At 46.2% G+C, this 12,311-nt stretch overlaps 1 protein-coding gene across 1 annotated transcript in view; it reads left to right on the forward strand.

The window, feature by feature from the left end:
* The first annotated feature begins 9,802 nt into the window (after positions 1-9,802).
* The window catches only part of PPM1D (protein phosphatase, Mg2+/Mn2+ dependent 1D), a 59,827-nt gene continuing 57,318 nt past the window's right edge, over positions 9,803-12,311 (forward strand). Inside the window, exon 1 of the mRNA XM_040244153.1 lies at positions 9,803-10,459. Within this exon, the coding sequence (XP_040100087.1) occupies positions 9,988-10,459 (472 nt within the window). The 5' untranslated portion in view covers positions 9,803-9,987. The remainder of the gene's footprint in view (positions 10,460-12,311) is intronic.

Here is a 12,311-nt window from a genome sequence, read left to right on the forward strand (position 1 = left end):
ACCATCATATATTCTCTTCACATATATATATATTGATCCTTTTCTGGACTCTCTCTGTGCTATTGTCTCTTGGTCCATTTGCCCTTTCTCTGCCACTCCCAACTTTATAGAATATTCAGGTACCTTCAGGACAACTAATCATCTTGATATTCTTCCATTTTCGATAACATGTTGGCTATTCTTATCCATTTTCTCTTCTTGACACACTTTATGTTTATTTTTTAAAACATATTTATTTATTTATTTATGGATGCCCTGGGTCTTTGTGGCTGTACTCAGGCTTTCTCCAGTTGCAGTGAGCGAGGGCTGTTCTCTAGTTGCAATGCTTGGGCGTCTCATTGTGGTGGCTTCTCTTGTTGCAGAGCAAGGACTCTAGAGAGCTTCAGTAGTTGTGGCACATGGGCCTAGTTGCCCTGAGGCATGTAGAATCTTCCCACACCAGGGACTGAATCCACGTGCCCTGCATTGGCAGGGGGTTCTCAATCACTGGACCACAAGGAAGTCGCTGGATAAATTTTAGAATCAACTTGTCAAGTGAAAAAAATCCAGTTAGAATTTTGATTAAAATTTATAACAAATGTGTAGAATGAATTATAACAAATTAAGTGTCTCATCTAGGAATGTGACATGTTTTTCCACTTATTCAGGGAATTATTTTTTCCTTTGGTAAAGTTTCATTGTTTTCCTCACATAAATTTTACACATTTCCAGCTGAAAGGATGAATTAACCAACTTATATAATGACTTAGCACGCATACATAGGGAGTCTATTTTAGATAGGATTAGTAAACTGAGACCTGAATAGCAAAAAGAAGCCATTCTTTTGAAGATGGTAGAGGTGGGAGTAGCATTCCAAGGAGATGGAATGCTGCTGCTGCTGCTAAGTCACTTCAGTCGTGTCCGACTCTGTGCGACCCCATAGATGGCAGCCCACCAGGCTCCGCTGTCCCTGGGATTCTCCAAGCAAGAACACTGGAGTGGGTTGCCATTTCCTTCTCCAATGCATGAAAGTGAAAAGTGAAAGTGAAGCGCTCAGTCGTGTCCAACTCTCCATGACCTCATGGACTGCAGCCTACCAGGCTCCTCTGTCCATGGGATTTTCCAGGCAAGAGTACTGGAGTGGGCTGCCATTGCCTAAGGAGATGGAATAGCTAATGCAAAAAGTCTTAAGGCCCTTAAAAACTTGGCTGTTTCAAGGAACAGAAAGGTCACTGAGGCTGTGAGGGTAGTGGGGAAGGGGGAATTAAATGTCATTAAATGCTCCAAACATTTAGGGACAAAGATCATGTAGACCTTCATAAGGAGTTTGTGTTTTATTTTAAATGTGATGGAAAGTCACCGAGTGCAGTGAGTAGGGGAATGACTTGATCTGATTTACGGTTTTGAAAGATCATGATAGTAGCTAGTGGAAAAGGGATTGCAGAGGTGGTTGTGGTTTAGTTGCTAAGTCGTATCTGACTCTTGAGACTCATGGAGTGTGGCCTGCCAGAGTCCTCTGTCCATGAGATTTCTCGGGCAAGAATACTGGAGTGGATTGCCATTTCTTTCTCCAGGGGAACGTTCTCGGCCCAGGGATCAAACCCACGTCTCCTGTGTTGCAGGCGGAGTCTTTGTAGCTGAGCCACCTGGGAGGCACTTACAGAGGTCCAAGAGTGAAAGAAATAAGACTTGGTGAAAAGACTGATACAGTGGCATAAGTGAGAGGTAATAGTGACTTAGAATGGAAAGGTAGTGGTAGACGAAGTGAAAAGTGGTGGGTTTGGTATTGATTTTGAAGATTTAGTCAAATGGATTTGCTGATAAATTAGAAAGATCGGAAAGAAGGCTGAATGCTGAAGAATAGATGGTTTTGAATTGTGGTGCTGGAGAAGACTCTTGAGAGTCCCTTGGACTTCAAGGAGATCAAACCAGGCAACCCTAAAGGAAATCAACCCTAAATAGTCATTGGAAGGACTGATGCTGAAGCTGAAGCTTCAATACTTTGGCCACCTGATGCAAAAGGTCGACTCATAGGTGAAGACGCTGATGCTGGGGAAGATTGAGGGCAAGAGGAGAAGGGGGTGACAGAGGATGAGATGGTTAGACAGTATCACTGACTCAGCGGACACGAATTCGAGCAAACTCCGGGAGATACTGATGGACAAGGGAGCCTGGTGTGCTGCAGTCCATGGGGTTTCAAAGAGTCAAACACAACTTAGCAACTGACCAACAACGAAAAGGACAGAAAATGGAGGAAAGAGAAGAATAAAAATCTCCAATGTTTGTTGACTTGAACAGCCTGGTGGATGATGACGCTTTTTGATATTGGCAAGACATGGAGGAGGAGATATGGAGAAGAAATCAAGAGTTTGTTATTGCCATGTTGAAATGAAGTGCCCGTTAGACACTCTTGTGAAACTGTCAAGTGTACAGATGTATTCAGAATCTAGGGTTCAGGGGAAAGTTCAGACTGGAGATCCACATTTGGGAGTCATCAGTGAATAGTTTTTAGAACATTGGTCCTGAATTCTGTTGCCTGCGCAGAGTGTACAGGAAAAGAAAAGAGCCCTATGACAAAGCCCTGAGTGCTCCCAACAACCTGAAGACTAGCTGGTGTTAAATAAGCAAAAGAAAATGAAAAGGGGGTCCCTTAATGAGGAAGGAAGAAACCTAGTGTGGTCTCTCACAAGCTAAGAGAACCGAGTTTCCAGAAGGAAGCATATTAAGCTTCAAGAAGGAAATAGTGGCTGTGCTTGCTGCTTCAGTTAGAACAGAAGTCAGTAAGTTCAGAACAGTCATCATAAGCTTTGGAAACAGGTCTGGTTATGACATAAAAACAGTCTTAGCATTAGGGGGATGGTTGCTTAACTGGATTGGGTTAAGGAGGAATTATGAGGTAGGAATCAGAAGTAGACTCTAGAAAGAGACAAATCTTTAAAACTTTTTTCAAGAGAGGGAGCAGAAAAATTGGGTAGAATGAGTCAAGGTAGCTTTTGTCATTGTATTTTTGTTAAAATACAAGCCAGAACATATTTGTACAAAGATGGAAATAATCCGGTAGAAAAAGAGAAACTGATGAGGTAGTAATCTTGGAGAGACAGCAGTGACCGGTCCTGAAGAGTGATCTTAGCTCCTTGTCCAGGGATTGAACTTGGGTAGCCTGTATAAAGGAGAAGGCACTGGCAACCCACTCCAGTACTCTTGCCTGGAGAGTCCCATGGACGGAGGAGCCTGGTAGGCTGCAGTCCATGGGGTCGCTAAGAGTCGGACACGACTGAGCGACTTCACTTTCACTTTTCACTTTCATGCATTAGAGAAGGAAATGGCAACCCACTCCAGTGTTCTCGCTTGGAGAATCCCAGGGAGGGGGGGAGCCTGGTGGGCTGCCGTCTATGGGGTCGCACAGAGTCGGACGCAACTGAAGTGACTTAGCAGCAGCAGCAGCCTGTATAAAAATCAGGAATCCTAGCCATCATTCCACCAAGAGCTAGAGGCTAGAAGCAAAGAAGCCCTGGCCCTTTCCCACGTTTAAAAGCAAGAATATTTCAAGGAGGCAAAAACTGTAAAAACAGGAAGCTTTATTATTAGAGACACAGCACAGCGTGTGGGAGAGCATACAGAGAAATAGTCTACGTCAGAAACCAGGCAGAAATACACACCCAGAGAGGAGTGTAGGCATCCTGAATGAGGAGCCCAGGAAAAAGGTGACTTAAATCACTTACATAAGACACTCCTTCTGGGTCTTTGTTTGCACTGGCTAATTATCTTGTTTCTTTCTTCACACGTGACCAGTCCTAGGATCCTCCTCAAGATGTGTGCACAACATTTTTTAAGATGGATCTCATTGCAGAGGCCTATGGGTGCATGTCCACACTTATTGTGGGGTGAAACCCTCTCCCTTTTCAACCCCCAAGAAAGCCTCCTTGGTCACGTGCAGACTAGGAAGTCTTCCTTGACCTTAGGAGTGGGAACTTTATCACTTTAGCAGAGCTCAGCTTTTGTCACTAGCTTTGTCCTTAGAGTGTCTGGGTGAGAACAAAGCTTGAATTTTACTCCACTTGACAAACACCAGCTGTCCAGCCCAGTTCAGCTCAGTTCAGCCGCTCAGTCCAACTCTTCAGTGTCCAACTCTTTGTGACCCCATGGACTGCAGCATGCCAGGCTTCCCTGTCTATCACCAACTCCCAGGGCTTGCTCAAACTTATGTCCATCGAGTCGGTGATGACATCCAACCATCTCATCCTCTGCAGTCCCCTTCTCCTCCTGCCCTCAGTCTTTCCCAGCATCAGGGTCTTTTCCAATGAGTCAGTTCTTCACATCAGGTGGCCAAAGTATTGAAGTTTCAGCTCCAGCATCAGTCCTTCCAGTGAATATTCAGGACTGATTTCCTTTAGGATGGATTGGTTGGACCTCCTTGCAGTCCAAGGAACTCTCAAGAGTCTTCTCCAACAGCACAGTTTAAAAGCATCAATTCTTTGGTGCTCAGCTTTCTTTATAGTCCAACTCTCACATCCAAACATGACTCCTGGAATAACCAAACCTTTGACTAGACAGACCTTTGTTGGCAAAGTAATGTCTCTGCTTTTTAATATGTTGTCTAGTTTTGTCATAGCTTTTCTTCCAAGGAGCAAGCGTCTTTTAATTTCATGGCTGCAGTCACCATCTGCAGTGATTTTGGAGCCCAAGAAAATAAAATCTTTCACTGTTTCTATTGTTTCCCCATCTATTTGCCATGATTTCCCCATCTATTTGCCATCTATTTGTCCAGGCCAGGGGCCCACCTATCTCCTACCTTAGTAAGAGCAAGAAAGGATAACTGGTGGAACAGAGCTCTTGAGAGGAGAGGAAACAGGAACTAAAACACAAATTGAGGGGATGCCTTTAACGGTAACAAGGCCTGTAATGGTAACAAGCAGGATGAGGTATGGAGAAGCCAGGGTGCTGGATGGAAAATATGATGAATATTTTGAAACATAAAGTGGCTGAGAAGTGATAAGAATAATGGAAGAAGCGAAGACAGTGATCCATGAACAAATGAAGGGGGAGTTAAGAGGGATCAGTTGGTGACAACATCTTGGTGCAGTGGCAGCTGGCATTACCTTTAAAAGAGTTTGTGTAGTGTTGAGTTAAAAAAATAGTCACAACCTGAAAGTTGACAGTTATGTTTTATTTGGTGGGAATTTTTAGGACTTCAAGCCTGGGAGATAGCATTTCAAGGGACCTTGAGAGAACTGCTCTAGGAAGGGGGAGGAGTCAGGCTATGTGGAAGTTTGCAACAAAGGGTAGGTAGTCTGAACATCAGAAGGATTTTCATGAATTAAAGAAAACCAGATATCTCAAGTTTAGGAATTTAGCACTTTTCTATGTATGGCAAGATGCAAGAGCCTGGGCTCACTTTTCATATTCATCTCGGCTATCTGGGGCCAGCATCATATTTCTCCTCGGTGCTCACCATGGGGAGTGGCTGCAGCCTGAAAGGGGCTGGATGGTAGATGGTGTTCTCCTTCCTGGTTGCCCTGGAAGGCTGGAATTGATGATGATTTTGACACCCTTGTTTATTGATACAGCAGGAAATACTCCATTTCTCAGTTGGGACTTCCCTCGTGTTCTAGGGATTAAGAATTCACCTGCCAATGCCGGGGACGGGGGTTCGATTCTGGATCCAGGAAGATCCCACATGCCACAGGGCAACTAAGCCCATGAACCACAGCTACTGAGCTGGAGTGCCCTAACTACTTAGCCTATGCTGCAAATACCAAAGCCCACATACTTAGACTGACTGCAAAGAAAAGTAGCTTAGGGGTTTCAAGGAGAAAGGAAGAGAAATGATGAAATTATTTGGGACAACATGAGAAGTTGTTTCAAATGTAAGAATACCTATGAGAGGAATAATATTCTCTTGTACTTGAAATGCTGTAAGGGAGGTAGAAATGTTGTAAGGGAGGTGAGAAAAGAGAATTTAAAGACAAAGGAGAAAGGGAAAGATACATCCATCTGAATGCAGAGTTCCAAAGAACAGTAAGGAGAGATAAGAAAGCCTTCCTCAGTGATCAGTGCAAAGAAATAGAGGAAAACAATAGCATGCGAAAGACTAGAGATCTCTTCAAGAAATTAGAGATAACAACAGCACATTTCATGCAAAGATGGGCACAGTAAAGGACAGAAACGGTATGGACCTAACAGAAGCAGCAGATAGTAAGAAAAGGTGGCAGGAATACACAGAAGAACTATACAAAAAAGATCTTAATGACCCAGATAACCACGATGGTGTGATCACTTACCTAGAACCAGACATCCTGGAATGCAAAGTCAAGTGGGCCTTAGGAAGCATTACTATGAACAAAGCTAGTGGAGGTGATGGAATTCCAGCTGAACTAGCTATTTCAAGTCCTAAAATATGATGCTGTTTAAGTAATGTACTCAATATGCCAGCAAATTTGGAAAACTCAGCAGTGGCCACAGGACTGGAAAAGGTCAGTTTTCATTCCAATCCCAAAGAAAGGCAATGCTGAAGAATGTTCAAACTACCACACAATTGCACTCGTCTCACATGCCAGCAAAGTAATGCTCAGAATTCTCCAAGTGAGGCTTCAACAGTTCATGAACTGAGAACTTCCAGATGTTCAAGCTGGATTTACAAAAGGCAGAGGAATCAGAGATCAAATTGCCAACATCCGTTGGATCATCAAAAAAGCAAGAGAGTTCCAGAAAAAATCTACTTCTTCTTTATTGACTACACAAAAGTCTTTCACAGTGTGAATCACAACAAACTGTGGAAAATTCTTAAGGAGATGGGAATACCAGACCACCTGACCTGCCTCTTGAGAAACCTATATGCAGGTCAGGAAGCAACAGTTAGAACTGGACATGGAACAGCAGACTGGTTCCAAATAGGAAAAGGAGTATGTCAAAGCTGTATATTGTCACCCTGCTTATTTAACTTATATGCAGAGTACATACTGCTAAATGCCAGGCTGGAAGAAGCACAAGCTGGAATCAAGGTTGCCGGGAGAAGCATCAATAACCTCAGATATGCAGATAACACCACCCTTATGGCAGAAAGTGAGGAGGAACTGAAGAGCCTCTTGATGAAAGTGAAAGAGGAGAGTGGAAAAAGTTGGCTTAAAACTTAACATTCAGAAAACTAAGATCATGGCATCTGGTCCCATCACTTCATGGCAAATAGATGGGGAAACAATGGAAACAGTGACAGGCTTTATTTTTTTGGGCCCCCAAATCACTGCAGATGGTGACTGCAGCCACGAAATTAAAATATGCTTGCTCCTTGAAAAAAAAGCTATGACCAACCTAGACAGCATATTAAAAAGCAGAGACATTACTTTACCAACAAACGTCCTATAGTCAAAGCTATGGTTTTTCCAGGAGTCATGTATGGATGTGAGAGTTGGACTGTGAGAATTGATGCTTTTGAACTGTGGTATTGGAGAAGCCTCTTGAGAGTCCCTTGGACTGCAAGGAGATCCAACCAGTCCATCCTAAAGGAAATCAGTCCTGAATATTCGTTGGAGGGACTGATGCTGAAGATCCAATACTTTGGCCACCTGATTCGAAGAACTGACTTGTTGGAAAAGACCTTGATGCAGGGAAAGATTGAAGGTGGGAGGAGAAGGGGACAGCTGAGGATGAGATGGTAGGATGGCACCACCAACTCAATGAACATGAGTTTGGGCAAGCTCGGGGAATTGGTGATGGACAGGGAAGCCTAACATGCTGCAGTCCATAGGGTCACAAAGAGTCAGACATGACTGAGCAATTGAACTGAACTGAAGGGAGGTAGTTTTGCTAGGCAATAAACCAGTCTTCCCAGGTGGCTTAGTGGTAAAGAATTGCCTGTTAATGCAGGTGATGTAGGTTCAACTTTGGGTCAGGCAGATCCCCTGGAGTAGGAAATGGCAACTCATTCCAGTATTCTTGCCTGGAAAATCCCATGGACAGAGGAGCCTGCTGGGTTACAGTCCATTGTGTTGCAAAGAGCTGCACGCTACCACACACACACACACACACACACCACACACACACACACCCCCCACACACACACCACACACCAGCTTTCTGTCAGAACAGGAAGTTGATGGGAAGATTTAGAGAAGAGGTGAAGCATAGAGGAAATGGGTGATAACAGATGTTGAAATCTAAAGGGTGGGGTGAAATGGTTGAGGATGGTTTGTGAAGAGCAGGTTGCTGAATCAGATGAAAAGAAATAGAGAGTAGCATGGAGATGTTAATCAGGGTAATGATAGATGACCCTGAGGCTACCCAGTTGTGACTGAGTAAAAAGGATGGTAGAACAGGAGGGATTATCTTTTTTGTTATCTCTTGGAATGGAAAGGAAGGTGGGTAAGCTGTTTAAGAAGAGTAATACAGAGCTACACAATCTGTTCTTTCAGGTGGTGTTATGGAGGATACCGGTTTTTTTCATTTATTAATAGTTATGAAATATAGGTTATCATTTCCTTCCAGTGTTATAATTGTCAGGTTTTGATGACAGGATTATCATCATCTTTCAGAACACGCTTGGATTTTTTTTTCCCGAGTCCTTTTACACTCTGGAACCACCTGGCCTAGTGCATTTTGATGCAAAGTACATTTTCAATTTAATTGATCTAGTCAGATCTGCTACATTTTCAAGTGATTTTTATATATATTTTATTGGTAGGATTTTTCCTATTTTATGTCTGTGTCACATGTCGAAAAATGAACATTTTCCCCATTCTCAGTGTTAGCATCATTCCACTTGAAAAATCTCGAAAGGCTCTACTGGAAAGAACACAGAGAGCTGATGGTGGTGAAGCGTCCAAAAACTGACAAAGTGAACTTTAAATTGATTCCCGAGAACGTTTGCTGGTGACAATATACCAACCTGCCCACTCCGAGGCTTGGTTTAGTGCTGTTGAAATCCGTGCAAAGGTTTTTAGCTCATAGATTGTAACTTGCTGGGAGAAGACGCGGGAAGGTAACCGAACTGTTTGGAGCCCTGTAGCACTGGGCAGTTTTTGTAACCTATTTTCAAGTGATCCCACCAAAGGAGTAATATGCTTGTACCCAGGGCTCGTGGGAAAAACTATTTTCAACAAAAGGTGAAAAGATGTTAAAAAAAAAAAAGTTAAAATATAAGTCTTTTCAGTCTCCGACGTACGTTGAAATGCGACTGGGTAGCCGACCAGATGGATATCCCAAGTTTTCTTAACACAGGTTGGATTTGCGCTGTCAACTCCCGGTCGGATCCATCCCACCCAAATCCAGCTCAGCGGTGGCATGCTTTTTTTCCCCCCAACCTGTTCGCAAACCACCTTCCGAAGTGAGATTTCCCGCCATTTCAGTTCAAGAAATGAAAGGTCTCTTCCCGGCAGATTCTCCGGACTCGCCGGAGGCCAGAGCCCACACGGCTTTCCCCGCAAGGCAAGCAGCGGCACGCCCTGGGCGGCTGCATGCATCGTGATCCCGGGGATTGGGCCAAAAGGTGCCAGCAGACTAGCAGATAAAGCGTTTTAGCACCCGCCGAAAAAGCCGGACGGCGAAACCCGCCAGCTGTGGCGAAGCGAAAGCCGGGCGGGTCGGGCGCGCCCCCAGCGCCCGCGCGGGTCAGGACAGAGGAGCGCGGCCGTTGCCGGGAGGAGCGAAGCTTGGGGGCGGAGGGCGGGCGCGCGCGCCAGCCCGACTCCGAATTGGTCGGCTCCGTAGAGCCGAGTGACGTCAGCCGGCGAGAACGTCGGATTTGTGTGGTGGGCGCGGGCGGGCAGGCGAGGGAGGCCTAGTGCGCAGGCGCAGCGGCTGGGCTCCGTCCGCCCCCGGCTTTCGGGCCCAGCTCTCGCGGACAAGTCCCGACATCGCGCGCGCCCCCTCTACCTCCGCCCTCCGGGACCGCCCCCTCCCCTGGCTCGGCCTCGTCGGAGATAAACAATAGTTGGCTGGCGAGCGCCGAGGGTGCCTCCCGCCGCGGGGACTCGGCGGGCCGCGCGGGACCGGCGGGATCGCGGCCAGCCGGCCATGGCGGGGCTGTACTCGCTGGGAGTGAGCGTCTTCTCCGACCAGGGCGGGAGGAAGTACATGGAGGACGTTACTCAGATCGTGGTGGAGCCCGAGCCGGCGGCCGAGGAAGAGCCCTCGCCGCGGCGATCGCCCTCGCGGCCGCCGCCTCCGCCGCGGTCACCGCCGCCCCCGGCCGGCGGCGAAGTGGCGGGGAGAGGCGCCGCGGGGGCCGCCCGGGAGGCTCGCGCCGCGCCGCCCGACGCCGGGGCCTCGCCGGCTCCCGGCCGCTGCTGCCGCCGCCGCTCCTCGGTGGCCTTCTTCGCCGTGTGCGACGGGCACGGCGGGCGGGAGGCTGCGCAGTTCGCCCGCGAGCACCTGTGGGGTTTCATCAAGAAGCAGAGGGGCTTCACGTCGTCCGAGCCGGCGAAGGTGTGCGCAGCCATCCGCAAAGGCTTCCTCGCCTGTCATCTCGCCATGTGGAAGAAGCTGGGTGAGTTCCCCGGCTTGCTGCGGCTTCCCCCCATCCTCTTCTCCAGGCAGTCTGGGGCTTTCTGTTGCGCCGGCCCCGCGAGCCCCCCAACCCCCGGCCACCGAGGGCGCTCTCTGTGTGTCCATCGACGGGAGGGAAAATTCCAGGGTCTCTCAGCGCGCTTTCCAGGATGGGGGGCTCCGGTCAAAGGAAAGTGGCTTTTCGGAAGGAGAGGGTTGCGGTCTCCTTTCAGACATCCCTCGCTTTATTTCCACCCCCCGGCGCCCCGGCCAGGATCGGTGGGGAGCCGTCCCCTCCTCCCTTCGCTACGCCACTCTGGTGGCAGCCAGCCGGAAAGCGTGTTTGAAACCTGGCGCCAGATTTTAGCCAAAAGATGCACTGAAGACGTGTTGCTACCCAGGACGCGCGAAGGAAGCGGGAGATGTCAAAAAAAAAAAAAGTGTCTCCTTCAAATCTGTCATAATTTTGCTCTTGAAGGACTTGTTCCTATCGATGGCCTCCTACCGGCGGTGTCAGGCCTCCAAAATTGATCCCGGGTGGCTGGTAGTTGGAGGAAGCTGTTGGCTATAGTAGAGAGGCTAAAAAGTTATCATCCAGCGACTTAGTCTTGGGAAGGAATTCGGTATGGTGATCCTGAAATGTTTCTAGGATCTTTATGCTTGTACTGCTTATAAAAAACAAAAGCATGGAATGGGTTCTTGCCACTTAAACTGGCCCCGTTACCGGGATGTGTTAAATTCAGTTTAGGGCTTTTCAAAAGTGCACTTTTTTTTTTTTTTTTTAACCCTTTGGTACTGGGGTTAGCTAATTGATGTCAGAGAGTTTTCATCAGTTCTCACGTAAAAATGCTTGTAAATTGTAGATACCCGTCCAAGTAGGAAGAGATAAGGAATTACTGATGTGCCAAAAGGAATTGGAGACCCTAATTTCTAAAAATTTGATGTAGTTGTAGTTTCATCGAAGCTTTGAATGTGTTCTAAAGCAGCCGATGTTTCTGTTCCCAACCTGTGTTATCATACAGAGTTGTAGGTGCTTAGGCATTGCTGTGAATGAATGGCATGAATCTTTTTTTAGAGAAAACACAATACCACTTCTGTTATTTAAGAAAGTCCTCTTGTTTAAGGTAGCATAATGTTGCTTTATTTTCAGCAAAGGGACAGAGACATAGAGAAGAGTGTAACGGTTAATCAAATACAGAACATTTTTAAAAGGTATTGTCATAGAGTTGTAGACTAGCTTCTTTCAAAGTCTGTTTTCTGTTTGCCTGGATTTCTGCCAAGAATTGTTTGATTGACTCATAGAACCTCCAGTCCGCCTGTGGGAGGCTGTTTGATCCAGTCCCAGAGGCCCCTATTATGGATTTGTTTTGTTTTTGTGTAGGCAGAGCACAGCTGAAAGCACCAGCAGCATATTCCAGAAATTTGTCATTTCATTGCTTGTAGGGCAAGTGGGAGTGGACAGCAAGACAAGATAGAGGAAAATTAGACACAGAGAACATTTAGAACCCTGTGTATTTTGGAGTACACTTGGAGCAACATAAATTTGCCATGTGTTTTCACTGAAAGGATAAAATATAAACCCTGTTATTTGAACATTTTTTAATAAAGCAGAAATCCTGCTGTTAAATGTGAATGCGTATGTCTGTTGACATACATGTACTTTTTGAACCAAGATTTATACACCAAATGTTAAAGCTTATTTTGTTCCCACAGTTAACCTTATACTCCATCATCAAAACTTGAAGGATAAAAGAGTAGGATACATATATGGAAGTCTTGACAAACACAGTCTTCCTGTGTGTCAGGCTATAGTAGTGGTTCTCAAACTTTTTGCTATCAGAACCCTTTGTACT

Source organism: Oryx dammah, unplaced genomic scaffold, assembly GCF_014754425.2.
Source record: "Oryx dammah isolate SB20612 unplaced genomic scaffold, SCBI_Odam_1.1 HiC_scaffold_8, whole genome shotgun sequence".
Lineage (NCBI taxonomy): Eukaryota > Metazoa > Chordata > Mammalia > Artiodactyla > Bovidae > Oryx > Oryx dammah.